Source organism: Eulemur rufifrons, chromosome 19, assembly GCF_041146395.1.
Source record: "Eulemur rufifrons isolate Redbay chromosome 19, OSU_ERuf_1, whole genome shotgun sequence".
NCBI classification, from domain to species: Eukaryota; Metazoa; Chordata; class Mammalia; order Primates; family Lemuridae; genus Eulemur; species Eulemur rufifrons.
In genome coordinates, this window is record NC_091001.1 from 109,044,156 (window position 1) to 109,062,114 (window position 17,959).

At 35.5% G+C, this 17,959-nt stretch overlaps 1 protein-coding gene across 2 annotated transcripts in view; it reads right to left on the reverse strand.

The window, feature by feature from the left end:
* Positions 1-17,959, reverse strand: part of TAF1B (TATA-box binding protein associated factor, RNA polymerase I subunit B) — a 69,597-nt gene that overhangs the window by 15,103 nt on the left and 36,535 nt on the right. For both annotated transcript variants that reach the window (XM_069494518.1, XM_069494517.1), the window contains one exon: positions 5,368-5,515. In XM_069494518.1, coding sequence (XP_069350619.1) covers positions 5,368-5,515 — 148 coding nt within the window. The remainder of the gene's footprint in view (positions 1-5,367; positions 5,516-17,959) is intronic.

A 17,959-nucleotide genomic window follows, 5' to 3' on the forward strand; every position in this document is an offset into this window, starting at 1 on the left:
CTCATTCCCCTGCTTTCATGAATGCATTAGAACTTTTAGCTCCCAGCCTAAGTAGTTCTCTATAGTTCCCCAAACAAGCCATATTTTCACTTGCCTCTCTGCTTTGCACAGGTAATTTTGGCCTTTTGTCTAGAGAGTCAATTCCTTTTCCCCATTCCTCATCTCAAGCTTTGCTGGGCTGATTATCACTCAGCTTACAGAACTCAGTTATACTAATCACTTCTGAGAATGCTTGTATAATACCAGCAGACTTCTTTGATCAGCCTTCTTCTGAGTGCTAAGGCAGCTTTTCTGGCATTCACCCCTCCCCTGAATGAAGTTAAGCGTTTACTTCTTTGTCTTCCTCTTAAATTTGAGAGTGACTCAATCTTCCTAACTGCGGCAGGCTACATATAATTGGTACTAATTACATGTTTATGGTAAAGAATGAGCAAAATACAAAACTAATTTCTTTCTTGAAATATTTAAGTAAAAATTTTTCACTAACTAAAAATGCTTTGTTGGCCAGGCGCGGTGGCTCACGCCTGTAATCCTAGCACTCTGGGAGGCTGAGGCAGGAGGATTAGTTGAGCTCGGGAGTTTGAGACCAGCCTGAGTAAGAGTTAGACCCCGTTCTCTACTAAAAAAATAGAAAAATTAGCCAAGCATCCTGGCATGCACCTGTAGTCCCAGCTACTTGGGAGGCTGAGGCAGAAGGATCACTTGAGCCCAAAAGTTTGAGGTTGCAGTGAACTATGATGATGCCACTGCACCTTACCCAGGGCAACAGAGTGAGACTCTGTCTGGAGAAAAAAAACAAAAAAAGCTATGTTCACACAGAAATAGAAAATATATAACAATGATAATTCAAAATATGGCATCAAATTATTTTTATATGTCTAATATTACACATTCTAATAACTTAGCTAAAGTTTTCACTGGGCTTTTACTCATTCGTTTCAACATTTATTGAGCAACTAGTATGTTCTGGGTACCTGAAGATAAAGATATAGTCCTTTCCCTCAAGGAGCTCAGTGTTTAGTAACAGTTAAATATTTAGAATGCAATCTAGTAAGGAGAATGACAAGGATGAGATGGTGCTTTGGGGAAATACAAGTGGTCCAACAAGTCTTTAGTGTTGAAGTGTAAAGAGGTTAGCAGCACCAGATCATGAAGATCTTTGTGTGATAATTTGGACTTACTATTGTTAAGATAATTTCAATTTACAGATTCCACCTGAATTTACTCCCGTCAATTCCACAAGCATTTACTGAGTGCCTGCTATGTATAAAACACTGTGCTAGAAAGGAGGAAAACAGAAAAATGAGTAATAGGATTCCAGCACTTAAACACATATCCTTAAAACATGGAAAAATTAATTTTAAAATACACTCACTTCTGAGAAATGTATCAATATAAAAAAATAAATAAAATGCACTCACTAAAATTTTATCTATTATCTACATTGGGTATTAGAGGCTGTTCTCAGATAACTTAAAATTCAAAACCATATTTTGAATTTAATTTAATTTTATTTTATACTATTTTGTAAAGAATGATATTTCTTATTAGTTCTTTTACCACTGTTTGTTGGAATTTAGGTTTTCAGGCTTTTTCTTAGCTACAGAGTTCTTTCCAGGTTTCCCTGTCATTCTGCTGGGACCCAAAGATCCAGGAGGAGCTTACTACGATGGACCCATCAGAAATACCTGACCCAGCCTTGATCCCAGAGTCTTCACAAATGCTCACTGAAGAAAATTCCTAAGACAATTCAGAGTCCCCTCATAACTTCTTGGAAACTTGAATAAAGAGCCTCGATAAATTGACTCTCAACGCTGGCACCAATTTCCCTTCCCCTCTACCAGAAGATTTACCCCAACAACATGCTAGAAGAGAAGGCATCTCTCAGGATATCAGAGATGGCTTGCCTTATAGGAGAAGAGGAGTAAGGACACTGTTATCTGAGCGGAAAGAAAGGCTGGCAAGATTGGGATATCTTCTACTCAACAGATTTTCTCGGCTTGAAAGACAACTAGCAGACACTGGACTTAAAGGAATGCAGAGTGAATCAAGAAGCAAACCACTCAAATGTAGGTGCAGTTTCTGCGTGTATCACAGATGGAATCCTTCTGAAAATGCTAGAATAGGCAATTATGACACCAAGTCAATTTCACCATAAACCTTATTCTTATGCTTTTGTTTTTTGCTGGTAATTTTACACAGCAAGTTGAGAAAGCTACTCTTTGTTAGGATAGACTGGATAGCAATAATTTTGATAATCTATGATGAGTTCTATGATATCTTTTTCTTGTATGTTTTCCGTATTACTTTGATTCCAGTAATTTATAAGGGATGTGTGTAGTTTGAATGTATTTGAATAACTTCAGCGTACTTTAGCTCTACTTTTTGATTTCACCCAAAGAATCCTCAATAGATCTGAAGTATTCTCATGTGTTTTAGAAACCTAAAGTCAGTGAGATAAAACTCAACATCATCAAGAATTTGCGGCAAAGTAACTTGTGGGAGAAGGAAAGGAAACATTGGGTAGTTTGGCTAGAGCTGAATTGATTAGATTTTCTGGTTTAAAAAAAATTTCAATGAAAGGAAATTTTGATGTGCTGTATTTTTACTTTGTAGTAGCAAATAAATGTGTGCATAAACAATAAAACTGACATTTGAGTACCTTTAAAAAAAAAAGAATGATAGTTCTTGAATTAGTTTCCTTCTTTTAAAATTAGTATCTTGAACTGCTCCTCTTATACCAAAAGTTGAGTAATAAAAAGGCAAGTGGAAGAAATTATGAGAAAGGTAGCAAAGACAGTGTAGAATCCTGAGAGGCAGCATAATGTAGAAAGACACAGGGCTTGGAATGGGAAGACTGGGCTGTAAGAATCTACTCTGCCACCTGCCAGCTGGTGCCACTGAACCTCCCTAACTCTCACTGATCAATGGGAACCCCACTTGCTCTTCCCATCTTCACAAAGGAGAGAATACACCTAGGGGCACTTTGGAAGCTCCAAAGTTCTCCAGAAATTACATTAATGATAGTGAAAGCCACCAGAAACTCTACCCAGTAGGCTCGTCGGTAGCTGTGGGAGGAACCATACTAGACAGTACATCTGAGTCATTCACAGCCATCACAGGGACAGTGCTTATTCAGTCAGAATATGCGTGACATACCTGCTGAAACTTCCCCTCCAAGCCCTAGAGGCTACATGGTCACCTTTAAAGGCTCTGAGGAGGGGTATTTGTTGCCCCAGCGTGCTTAAAACCACTTTTAGCTTTCTGGGAACCGTAAAACCTCTCTTTGTGAAAGTACCGCATACACAGCCCTCTTCTTTTTGATCAACAGCACCATATGGATGACGGCACTGTTGAGAGCACTATTTATAAATTTTGAAAATGGCATATCCTGCAGATCCTTACAATCTCACAGATGAGTAGTTTGCAAACCAACTTCAGACATTTTAGAATCTAAATCCTAAGGCGCAGGGACTATCACATCTTAATTTGTAGATCTATTTGTTAAAAAAAATAATTTACTGCTTTCCCCCCACTAAGAACACAAACTCAACATAGAACATAAAGGTAGAAGAAAGAAAACAGTAATATGCATTATCATAACTTAGAAATAGTCACTTTAATATTTTGGGGTATTTACTTTTAATATTTTTATGAACATTTTCATTTTATGTAGCTGTGGTCATGTTATATATAATTCTGTAATTTGGCTTGTTTCATTTTTTATTATAATATAAACATTCTCCATGCTTTTATGAATTCTTCATAAACATTATTTTAAAAGCTACATCATGTTCTACTGAATATACACACCACTGTTTACATAATCCTTACCTTTCTGTTTGATATTTAAGTTGTTTCTGATCTTCTATATTACCAATAAAAGGACCAATATTTATGTACAATGGTTTTCTATATTTTAAATTATTTCTATTGAACAGATTAAGAGGAGTAAAAGTTCTCTACCCTGATTCTTTATAGTATGATTCCCAAAAGTCACTTAATAAATATCAAATGACAATAATGTCTCTTGCATATAATAATGGATTTAATTCTACTTGTTACTCTCAGGAAGTGTTAGGCAAGAAATACTGTCAAACTGTTTACATTGGCCAGAAAATATCATTTCCTTCTCTTTGTCTAATAATAAACATGTGAGATAGATGTTTGCCATTAATCAGACAAGATTAGTTATATTTTGGTAATCCTTGGTATTCCTTCCAAAACCTAGTATTTTCTTTATAAATTGAAGATTTTGGAATTATAACAGAATACAGGAAATTTCCATACTTGAGAGGACCATCAAGGGGAGGGGGGCGAAGAAATCTAAAACAATAATTCTGACCTATACAACACATCAAAATGCAGAAATGAGATCTTCCAAATTATGAAATCTTAAATAGTTATTGACTTCTGAAAATCTGAACAAGAGACATGTATTCCTTAGTTTTATAAATGATACATTTGAAAAGTTTAAATTATTTTTGTTCCTGTTTTTAAAAATATTTTAAAATTATAGATAATATTTATATTTGTATATATGTTACTACATATTTGTATTTATTTTTATAGTTAAGGTACATATAATTTTGTATATTGCTTTTTTCACACAATATATGTATTTTCTTGTCCTATTAAAATATTTTCAATCCCATTTTTGATATTGCTTAAGCAATGGTACAGTCACACTATGTTTGTATTTTCTCTTAAGAATATAAGTCCTAAATTTCTCACATTTCTAGTCTAGCAAGAAATTCAGGACTGGATTCCATCAGCAGATTCCATTGGGGTTACCTGTGTCTTGGTATATGGTGAACCAGGTATAGTGAGGCTCTTTCTATGTTCTATATATTGCCTTAAAGAGTTCACTGAGATCTGATCAGACTTTCATCTCCATTTATTTTAGGGATTGGAAATAGCACATGTAACCAAACAATAAAAACATTACCTACCATAGCTTAGCTTCTGGGATTTTTAAAAAATTAGAATTCATTATGTAATAATAATGCTTCATGAAAATAAATAAGTGCTGGGTTTTTTTGAGGGGGGAGACTAGGTCATTAATAAGACATATTGAAACATTTGTTACTTTACTTGCACTTAGCAAACTTAAGATAAAAACCAGATACATTATCTCAAGCATAAATCCCTCACACCAAAATAGAACTCCATTTCTGAACAGTGTCCCTTTAACCATTTTAAATGGTCTGAATTATTTTAAGAAAGGATTTTGAAATTAAGCTTTATGTTATTAATTATGGATTCTTCCAAGTGGCTCTAACAGTCTGGGATTTGAAAGAATTCTATATTCTGTTTATTATAATTCTATTAGTTAAAGCTTCCTCACCATATATACCACACACTTACCAGGGAGATTGACTTCCATTAAGTATTTCATACACAAGATGTTGGGATGAAGATAGCAGTCTTCAGTTATGTCTGGAAAACGAGGCAAATCTAAAAATGTGGCAATTTCAATTGTTTTTTTATGGATATCTTCATAGTCAGGCCAAGACTGTAATAAAAGAGAGATCATGGTGGCAAATTTTGCGACATAAATTATTTTTAAAAATATTTTCTGATTTAAAAAGTAATATGCATTCACTGAATAAAATTTGGAATGTGGGAAAATGTAAGAAACACCCATAAATCTTTAATATTCTAACTTAGCTATTTTAAACAGTAATAATACTAAACTACAAAGGCACTAAATTCATTCTGTCTAGAACTTTAGAACTAAACCATACTTTCTTGTGGTTTTTTTTGTGTATGCTATTTACATTTTTGTGATTTATGAACATTCTTAATATTAATACTACATATAATTTTTCCTCATTTGCTCATCCACTCACATGTAAATATTAAGTTTACAGCCTATTCTATGCAAGGTACTTTGGGAAATATAAAGATAAATAAGACAATCCCCTCAAGGAGTTTACAATCTAGAAAGGGAGATACGGTGTGTGTGAATAACCATAGTATAAAACAGAAGGTCGTCAGGTACCGCAAGTAAGAAATAAACAAAAGGCTTATGGGATTTCAGGAAAATTAACGTTTCTGATATGGTAGGACCCTGTTAAAACTGGCCTGAATACAAACATTTTAGAACCCTTCTGGCAAGTATTTATTCAAGTTGAGCATGTGTACATTCCATGACAAAGCAATTCTACTCCTAGCTAAGTATACCCAACAGAAATGTGTACACATGTCCACAAAAGACATGAACTAGAATGTACATAACACCGCTATTTGTAAAAGCCCTAAACTGGAAACTACTCAAATGTCCATCAAAGGGAGCCAAGATAAGTAAATTTTGATATACTCTTACAATGGAACATTATTCAGCAATGCAATGAATGCTCTACATGTAACAATGAATGATCTTCAAAATAATAATGTTTTTATAAAAGCCATATGCAAAAAGAGAATGATTCCACTTATATAGTGCACAAAACTCAGCAACTCCATCCTAAACTTCCATGCTGTTAAAAGTCAGGGCCACTCTGGGGGTAGGGAGGTCATGACTGTAAGGGAGCACATGGTGGGCCTTCTAGGGCGCTGGTAATACTTCTCCACGTAGGTACTGGGTACATGACCGTGCTTAGGTTGTGGCAATTCTTCACGCTGTATACAATTATGATATGTGGACTTTTCTATGTCTATTTTACCTTAATAAAAAGAAAAAAAAGCGGGGGGGGGGTGGGCAGAGACAAGAAAGGAAAGATAATATCAGTTAAGTAAACTATTTTGTATAAGAGAGCTGGTTCATATATCACCTTTGTGGAAGAAATAATCTAACTGGCAAATACAGAGTTGGGAAGACCTTAAAAAGCAGGAGGCCCAATCCTACAAAATCCCTAAGCAGGAGGGTATCTGTGAACCTTTAATGATGGGAACTCAATACCTTTCTCAAAGACAGTCATTTCATTTTTAATGGGTCTAATTGTTAAAAAGTTCTTCTGTCATCTAAGTAAAAATTTGCTTCCCAATTTGAGCTTATAGTCAATTAAATTGCCTGAGTTGTTTTAGAAAATACTGCTGTTAAGTCATGTCTTGCCTATCTTCTAAATGTGTGAATGTGTTTGGGAGCCAACTGAAAGAATTATTTCTTTGTAAAATTTTACTTTGTTAAATTCAGCTCATATGCAATTATAAAGCACAGGGAAAGGTTTTATAATAGTATGGGGGTATGCTTATGAAAAACAATCACACTGCTAATTTCTAGGATTTATAACTATGCTTGATTTTACTTTGCCTGAAGCTACAATCTTCTCTGTATTACATTTATTTCAATGCAACTATTTCAGTATCTAAACTCTTGAGTTTTATTAAAAAAAAGTCCTTCAGTTTATTCTATATTATCAACCTGTGATTAATCTGTAATAAAGAACACAGCGTAAATTTCTGTCAATCCAAAGTAGCAATGTGGCCTTTGGAAGTCTTTTTTAAATGTTGAGATAGACTAATACTACTTGTATACTAAAATATTATTAATTGTATTCTAATCTGTGAATTTAAAAGAGAAGAAAGGAAAACATAAGTTACCAGTGACCTTTGGAAGGAAGATATCTTCCTTTGCATTTACAAAATTAATTCATTTAAATCTCAGCCTCATTCTGCATGAATTTGAAGTGTCTTTTCTTTTTTTTTTTTTTTTTTTTTTTTTTATTTTGTTTGTTTTTCAGCTCATCAAGGGGGTACAAAAGATCAGGCTATATACATTGCCCATGCCTCCCCATCCCCCCGAGTCTGAGCTTTAGTTGTGTCCATTTCCTAGACAGTGCACATCACTCTCATCATGTAGGTGTGCACTCCTCCCCTCCCCCCACCCCATCCCCCCCCCCCCCCCCCCCCCCCCCCGAGAGAACTTCAAACATGTCCATTCCCCAGGCAGTGCGCATCGCACTCATCAAGTAGGTATACACCCATCCCTTCCACCCAGCCCTGACCTCTGTCCAATACCCTATTGGTGTGAATCCCAAATGTGCTCTCAGGGAAACCAGTTTGCTGGTGAGTACATGTGGTGCTTGTTTTTCCATTCTTGGGATACTTCACTTAATAGAATGGGTTCCAGCTCACTCCAGGAGAACCAAAGAGATGCCATATCGCCATCATTTCTAATAGCTGAGTAATATTCCATGGTATACATATACCACATTTTGCTAATCCATTCATGAATCGATGGGCATTTGGGTTGTTTCCACATTTTTGCGATTGTGAATTGTGCTGCTATAAACATTCGGGTGCAGGTGTCTTTTTTATAGAATGACTTTTGTTCTTCTGGGTAGATGCCCAGTAATGGGATTGCTGGATCGAATGGTAGGTCTACTTGAATCTGTTTAAGGTATCTCCACATTGCTTTCCACAGGGGCTGCACTAGTTTACAGTCCCACCAGCAGTGTATGAGAGTACCTGTCTCTCCACACCCACGCCAACATGTATAGTTTTGGGACTTTTTGATAAAGGCCGTTCTCACTGGAGTTAAGTGATATGAAGTGTCTTTTCAAGTTAAGACAATTTTAACATTACTGACAAGATTTATGGCAGCCCTAATCCTTTCATTGATAAATAATTCAGGTAGGAGATGCAATTAAGTATTTTTATCTGTAAACAAAGCAGAACACTAGAGCAGGAATGTTCCCCTTAGAAAAACAATCATCTCAAAAAAATGACTTAATGGATGATAAAGTCATGACAAGTAAGCATAACGTCATTAATGAAAAGCAATTTGGTAGGCTAATAGGATTTAGTGTATTTTCAAAACTTCCACACTAAAAGCTAGTACAGCAAACTCTACATCTGGTGACAAATAGGTCACCATCCTTACAAATATAAATTGAGGAGAAAATAATTATTAATAATGTAAATCTACCTATTTATACTATAGTATAGATTCTAGATTTTCCTAGTTTCAATTCAGTATTGCAGATTTCACCTTTTAAAATTTCATTTATTTTTAAACAGAGCTAACTTTTCCTTTTTGAATAACACTCAAAATTACTGTTTTTAAAAGGTGACTACAGAGTTTTCAATGCCATTCCTCCTTTTTTTAAACCAATCTTCCATCATTGTTATACATTTAGGTTTCCAATTTTTAAACTAGTATAAATAATGCCACAATGAATATATTTCAACATTTAAATTTGATTATAAAAATAATACATTAAAATTACAGAAAATTTATGAAATATAAAATACTACGCTGAAGACAACAAAAATCCCTGACAACTTAAGAGAAAACTTCCACTAGGATCTTGGTGGACTTTTCTCTCAGCCCTTTTTTGGCACATCCGTATTTATAACATTGGCATTTAAATCCAACAACCTATTTGACATTTCTACTTGGATATCTCTCCAGTATGTCAAACTTATTTATTCCAAATTTTCCCTCTCCAACAGTGTTCCTTACCCAGTCACAAAAAACAAACATTTAGGAACATCCTTGATGCCTCCCTTTCCTCACACACCACATCCATTCCATTCCATTCCACAGCCAGTTTACCTCCAAGCTTGGTCCTAAATGCTAGACTTTCTCATCACTTCCACCTATACTACCCCAGACCTGGATACCAACCTCCTGATACTCCCGCATCTGCTTCTGCTTCGTTGCAAATGGTAGTCAGAGCGAGAGTTTAAAAGGCAAATCTGATGTCACTCCCCTGCTAAAATCCCTCTAACAGTTCACATGCTCTTAGGCTCAGCTCCCTTCTATCTGAGAACTTTTATACAAACTGGATAAGGAATTTAGTTTCATCCTCAACATTTTCACCTAACGTTGTATTTTGTAAGAATTTTCTTATATCATGAAATAGCCTATAAAAATATCATTTTGAGTGACTAGAAAATATTCCCCACTATGAATCCATCATTTCATTATTATTAGCCATCTATGATAGATATGTTATATGCATCATATTAAGCAGCTTTTAAAAAATGTTTTCATAAGTAGTTCCATGACTTAGGACAATATTCATAGCACAATATTGAGTTTTTAAAAAGAGGACAAATTTGGGTATGCTCTTCAATCCTAATTTTGCAAATATGTTTATGCATATTAAATAAGACAATCAAAAATAGCAAATGTTAATGGCATTCATGAGAAATTGGATTGTGGATGATTTTCATCTCCTTTGTACTTATATTATTTTTTACATTTCTACTTTTAATCATTCTGAATATATTACTCTTTAGTAATAATAAAAAAATTAACATTCAAAATCATATTATGGTGGTCTAACTAAGCATAGACTTACCCTATGACCTAATAGTTGGATTTCTGGATATATACCCAAAAGAACTAAAAGCAGGACTGGAACAGATATTTGTATATCAGAGTTATCAGCATTGTTCACAATAGCTGAAAGGTGAAAGAAAACAACCCAAATGTCCACCAATGAATGGATGAACTAAATGTGTGTGGGCAGCTGTCTACATGTATTAATATATACATATATAATATATACATATAAAATATTATTCAGTCTTCAAAAGGAAAGAAATTCTGACAGAAGCTACAACATGGATTATCCTTAAAGACATTCTAAGTAAAATAAGCCAGACAGACACCAAAGGACAAATTATTGTATGATTCTACTTATATGAGCTACCTAAAGTAGTCAAATTCAGAGACACAGAAAGTAGAATGGTCATTTCCAAGGGCTGGGGCAAGTGGGGAATGGGAAGTTAGGGTTTAACAGGTATGGAGTTTCAGTGTGGGAAGATGAAAAAAGTTTAGATATGGATGGCGGTGATGGTTGCACACAAATATAAATATATTTAATGCCACTGTACACTTAAAATGGTTAAAATGGCAAATTTTATGTTATGTACATTTTGCCACAATAAAAAACAAGTATAAAAAGGAACCTAAGTAATATCTGCCTAAGGAAAAAAAACCAACATATTAGAGAGGTCATAATTAGAAGTATAGTAAAGGTAAAGATTTAGAAAATTCAGCATATATCAAATCTACATTCAAAATCTATACTACTTGCTAATATCTACCTTAATCTTATATAAAATTTCTTAGCAATAGAAACATACTTTTAGGCTGAAAAAGATGGAGTTACTAAACTATTAAAAATGTAACACCAAGATATGGGTCTGTCTATACCAGGAGACAAAATATATTGAGCAAAAAGAAAATATAGTATCTGCAGAATCTCTTGCTCAGGACTTCTTTGCCAAAAAATCATGCTTACTATTTAATGATTCTAGTATAAGATTAAAAAGGATCTTCCTTTTAGTGCCTCAAATGAGGGGAAAGAGTTACAACTGCACATCACCACTGCAAACATTTCTGTCCCAGGGGACATCACTAAAAGCATCAGAATGCTACCTCCCGCCACCAACAACACATGAGGTGGTGGCTCAATTGTACCTAATAGGGCTTAGCTATGGACAACCTTCCCTATGCATCTGCTCCCAGTTCAACTGAGCCAGGCCAATTTGGGGTCCTGGATTGCTAACTTAGCAAGGTATCTAACCTCTGGCAGAAGGGCTGTGAGCGTTGTTACTTAGCATGGTTTCAGTTATCCTTAGCCCAGAAAGAGGAGTTAGTCTCTGACAAGATTCTAAAACATGGACAATGATCATGTAATATTTACAGTAACCATGCAGTGAATGTGTTAGAATAGGCTTATTCTGACTTTTAGAAAAGGCATCTATAGAATACACCCAAGGGACATGTCTCTTAGAAGTTTCTAGGTATTTGTACCATATTTTCTTTTTTTTTTTTTTTTGAGACAGAGTCTCACTCTGTTGCCCAGGCTAGAGTGAGTGCCGTGGTGTCAGCCTAGCTCACAGCAACCTCAAACTCCTGGGCTCAAGCAATCCTCCTGTCTCAGCCTCCCGAGTAGCTGGGACTACAGGCATGCACCACCATGCCCAGCTAATTTTTTCTATATATGTTTTTAGCTGTCCATATAATTTCTTTCTATTTTTAGTAGAGATGGGGTCTCGCTCTTGCTCAGGCTGGTCTCGAACTCCTGAGCTCAAACGATCCGCCCACCTCGGCCTCCCAGAGTGCTAGGATTACAGGCGTGAGCCACCGCGCCCGGCCTGTACCATATTTTCACTAGGCATGTGGAATTTGATGTATTGGGTAGAATAAGAGGTCTATCAGAATGCTGTTTAAAACTTTGCACGTTTAGTAAGGTATAACAGCATTTTGTTTTATATTGACCCTTTGGTTACCTGCTAGTTAGTCTAATTCTACCTCAATCTTTTGTGGAACAAGGTGGAATTAAAAAAAAAAAAAAAAAGACACAGGCAGAGAGAGATGACTCCTCTGTACCGCTCAAAGCACCATCTCCATTAGAATCACTTGCAAGATGCTTATGAAAAACACATCTTCTTAGGTCCCACACTCCATTTACTGAATCAATCTCTGACATTGGGTCTAGGAATCTGCAGTTTAAATAAGCCCTCCAGGATATTCATATGCATACTAATGCAAACCTTGAGAGCCCCTGGAGACTAATGAAATATCTGCGGATCCCTAGAGAACAGAATATGCCACTCGTAGGAAGCAAAAAATAAAAAATAAAATGTAGTGGTTTCCCATCCTCATTTTTCTTGCAAACTGGACAAATCCTCAAATAGTGTTATTCCAACAAGCTTGAAAAGAGAAGTAAGTGCACACACACTTTCCGGTGATGGCTAAGATGAAGTGGGAGGCCAGAAACAAAGGACGACATCAGCCGGCTGGCTTCTCCTCATGCTGTCTGGCAGTAGTAATTCGGGGAGGAAGGAGTGGGAATCAGGGAAACTGAGAATACCTGTTGTTATTATGCTCACCTTAATTTCCCTCAGGTAGATTTTAAACCTGTCATATTATTATTCTAACAAAGATTGCACAAACAATCCCGAGGGCTACAAGTGTCTTATAGAGTGAGATGGTGAACAAATCTAGAGTAAAGTTTGAAGACTGAGTGTATTAAAACTTGATCCAATAAGGCCTTCATTTGGAGGTGCTTAAGAAGTGACTGACAGCTCTGGAGGAGTCTGTTTCTTCCTTCAACCAAAAGGGACCCAGTTTCACAAAGGGTGTAAGACTGCTCTAAGGCAAAATGAATCATCATGGCAGAGTGCCACTCAGTGGGTTTGGCTGAACCAGTATTACATCTTTTTTTTTTTTTTTTTTTTACTCATTCAGAGAGAAGATCAGAATGTTGTTGATCAACATTCAAAATACTGGAGATGTACTTCAGAATGAATTTCCAGTTTCCTCTTCATCCCTCCTTGCTGAGTCCAGCGAGGATGATGAAATGACTAATTCTTGAGAGGATTTAGAAACATTGCCAAGGACCATGGTAGAATAACATGTATGTTACATATTCTGTATTTAGAAACTGGTCTGTGGGCTTAAAATATGTAAAAGTAAAGAAAATCAAGGCTGAAAATATAGAAGTAGCTCTACTTTCCATAAGTCACTGACAGAATAAATTGTACCTTAAAGAGACAAGTACGTCTAGACTCAATACTTGGGTTCAACCAATGATCTGATTATTCGGTACACTGTGAAGAGCTGGTACCCCTAAAAGAGACTAGATTTTCAGTTTACCAGATGAACTGAAAGATTTTTGCTAGAATAGTGCTTCAAATCAGCACCATACTCCAGAAACTTGAGTAAAAAATAAAGTAGCAGAAGAGGCAGAGTCAAAAAAAAAAAAAAGAGGAGGTTATCTTCAAATTAAATAAGTAAATAAATAAAATGAAAAGGCCATCTACCTGGGGTTGGGAATCACAACTCAGAAAAAGGAGGTGATTAGAAATACTAAAACTTAAATTTGCACACCCATCTCCCCTCCTGAGCTTTGCTCTTAAGTCAGGGTAATGGCAGGAAGACAAAGTCTCACAGGTTGCTTGGAAAAAGAAAACAAACCACATCAATACTCTGTATTCTTTATTCCATTCCCCTATGTTTTAAGTGAGTTTTGTCAGATATGTTGTTATTAAGACAAAGAAGTCCACTTAAATACTAACAGAACGACTTAATGGAAAGAAACAGCTCACCCAGGATAAAGGTTTGAGAAGGGTTTTTAAAGGGTTTTTTTTTTTTTTTCCTTTTTGGTTTTTAAGGTATGCTCAACTTTCTGGAATAACAAAAGCAAACCAAACACAGAAGGAAAACAGTCCCCAGCAGCCCCCACACACAACTCCACTGGCATTATCTTCATTGCCATCTCCTAGCACAATTGCACCTTTTGTCATTTCTGGTGGAGGTACAGCTGCTGAAGAAGCCAAGACTTAGTGGAGAAAGCTAAGACATGGAAGGGGGGAAGAAAATGCCTCCTTTGTTAATGGAAAGCCATTTCCATTTAAAAGTTTCAACATACTATTATAGAATAGTGAATGCACTTTTGTGAGCAAAGGCAAAGCATACAATGAAGAAAAGCTGCCTGTCAATTAAATAAACAGTCATTTGAAGGTATCCCAAACCTTTCCCTTTTTTTTCAAAAAAGTGGAGGAGGGAAGGAGTGTGGACTTATACTACACTTGGCTGAAGATGTGTCTGTAAAAGGTATAATATAACACACAGGGCTCCTAGAGTGATACCGATCCATTTAATTACAACAGTAAGAAATCATAAGTTTAATATGCTTTTTAAAAGACCATGAAGTTGTAATAAATTGTTCCAGCATGCATTAAAAACTGAGTGCTTGGGAAAGTATTTTATTGAATTTCACAAATATTCCAGTGAGTTTATTTTCCTTTATGAAGCAATGCTTTAAGACAGGTAAGGACAAGCTAGAGTTTCTGTTACACAACAGCAGGCTCCTGTGATAAACCTGATTACAATACCCTGTCAGAGGCAAACTTCCTGCTCTGCTATTTTAAAAAAGAAAAAAAAAGGAGTGCAGGGCCTCGCCCTTACTTATTCTTATTGTTGTTTTGAAGCAAAGATTCAGCTGAGAAAAAGCTAATGCTCCATGCACCTGTTAATCCAAACTTACAACAAGACTTTCTATAACAAAGGAAAATTAATAAGGAATAAAACTATCACAAGCAATGACAAAACACTGTAATTATTTGTGGAAGAAGGATAAAAATGAATTCCACATGTACTATGACTCAGAAAATAGCTCACCTAGCATTCTTAGTCTGCTAGAATTATCTTACTGATTGTAAATCTTCCAAGTAGTAACAAAAAATACTTTTTTTTTTTTTTTTTTTTTTGAGACAGAGTCTCGCTTTGTTGCCCTGGCTAGAGTGAGTGCCGTGGCGTCAGCCTAGCTCACAGCAACCTCAAACTCCTGGGCTTAAGCGATCCTACTGCCTCAGCCTCCCGAGTAGCTGGGACTACAGGCATGCGCCACCATGCCCGGCTAATTTTTTCTATATATATTTTAGTTGGCCAGATAATTTCTTTCTATTTTTAGTAAAGACCGGGGTCTCGCTCCTGCTCGGACTGGTCTCGAACTCCTGACTTTGAGCGATCCACCCACCTCAGCCTCCCAGAGTGCTAGGATTACAGGCGTGAGCCACCGCGCCCGGCCTAAAAAATACTTTTTTATGTTCAGAGTCTAGTCTTCTGGAAGTTTGTGGTGAACACATCACTTTTTGTGAAATACAGCTTTGGTCCTGAGGATGAGACCTCTTTAGAAACATGTTGTCAACTTGCACAGACAAATACAAACCTTATGAACAAATGCAAATTATGAATTGATGACCAATGAGGGCTTGCCAACTGAAAAGGAGACAGTAATTTGTTTTGGCCTCAGAATCAGAGCTGGAAAAAACCTATTGGAGTCCTTCTTCCTAAGATTTGTCTGTTCTCCAGATACTCTGCTGTTGTATAGCTACATTCCAATTTCATATATCTGTAGTAAAGGAGATTAAAAGATGGTATCCAGAAGAGTAGATAATCCCCAAGTAATGTCTGTTTGATTTTGGAAGGGTCATGTGATTATTTTTACAGCAGATTTACCTTTGTCATTATTCAGTTTTGTTCAGGCTAGTGTAACACCAAATCCCCATTCTCTCTTCCTGGGATGTAGAGGTGAGGGAAGCCCCAGGCTGAGCACACTGGGTACTGGAGTATACTGGCCCAGGATCAAACTAAATCACAGGTAATCCACATAAAATCACTAGTTTTGCTTATGAGGTATGATTCTCAGAGAAATATAAAAATAGCCTCACAGATACATTTTCTAATCTGAGTAGTTCACTATTGGTTTAAGTATATTGGCAAAGAATACAGACAAACTGATAAGATTATTTATTTCACACAGTGGTTTTCAAATGAGTGATACTGACACACCCATAACTTATTTTTAAATGTCCCTGCTTATAAGCAGAAGTTATATCCCTTATAAATTTACCATTAAAATTTAATAAAATGCTTTTTTTCTTTTAACCAAACACCACTATTTAATGGCATTCTGATATATTATTTAATAAATATATCAGAAACAGTCTGGAAATTTCCTACTTGTGTGGAAAAGACCAATTTGAAATCTGATTTCAACAAATCAGTTTCAAATCTTCCAAAAATAAAGTGTTTAAACCTATTCTGTTTTATATCTATTTCAAATCATTTAATCAGTAAACAGACTGAGTCTTTACCATGCATACAGAATCATATTAGGTCCTATAGGTAATAAAATAGTAGTAAATATGGTCCCTACTCTCAAAGAGTTGACACCTTTTAGCTGGGGATGCAAGACACAAACCCATGCATCACATACTGTCTTTTGCTCCTTTCTTTTAGAAATTCTACTTAGACAACAGCCTCTAGCTGCCTTTAAAATTTTGAAAAATACAAAAGAATACATATATTTGTAAGCTATGAAGCATAATAAAATGAATACCCATGAATCACCACCTGACTTAAGAAGTGGAACATTACCAATATCATCGTATCTACCAGCGTACTCCTATATCCCATCCCTCTGTCTCCCCCTTTAGAGGAAACTAGTATCCTGAATTTTGCTCATCATCAACTTACTTTTTTTAAAAAACGGTATCACACTATAATATGTAGTTTTCTAAGTCTTGCCTTTTACACTCAATATAATGTTTCTCAGATTCATTCATGTTGTTTGTAGCTGTAGTTCATTAATTTTCATAGTTGTTTAATATACCCTATATGAATATATCACATATTTATACATTTTCCTGTTAATAGATATTTAGATTGTTTCTAGTTTTGTTTGTTTTGTGTTTTCATTGCCTAGCTGCCTTCTTTAGCCTTCTCCCCAAACACAAAACCCTATCAATAGAGAACTAGTTAATTGTGGCATATCTATACTATGCAATTCTAAAAAGAAAAAAAATTTATAACTAAATTGCAATTATGTAAGAGAGTATCTCTACTCTTAGGAAATATATACTATTTAGCAATAACGTGTCATGATGGATGTAACTTACACTCAATAATTCAGAAATAGAATCACACAGATACACAGAGGGAAAATGGCCATGATAAAACAAATGGGATAAAATGTTAATAATAGTTCAATCTGGGTAAAGGCTATATGGGTAATCTTGTATTTTGCCTTTTTCGTTTTGCAACTTTACTATAAATCTGAAATTATTTCAAAATAAAGTTTTTTTTAAAAAAGCTCTCCAGGATATGAGTGAAAAAAGCAAAGTGCAATGGTTGCTACCAAGATATAATCTCCCATTATTATGCTTACATTTTCCACCAAAATCTCTGTAAGAAATCTGTTTTACCCTGTCCTTTCACTTAAGATTAGTTTAAAATAACAAAAGATAACAAGTGTTGGTGAAGATGTAGAGAAAAGGGAACTCTTGTACAATGTTGGTTAGAATGTAAATTAGTGTAGCCATTATGGAAACAGAATGGAGGTTCCTCAAAAAACTAAAAATAGAACTATCATATGATCCAGGGATCCCATTTTTGGGTATATATCCAAAGGAACTGAAATCAATATGATATCCATCTGCTCTACTATGTTCATTGCAGCATTATTCTAAATAGCCAAGATGTGGA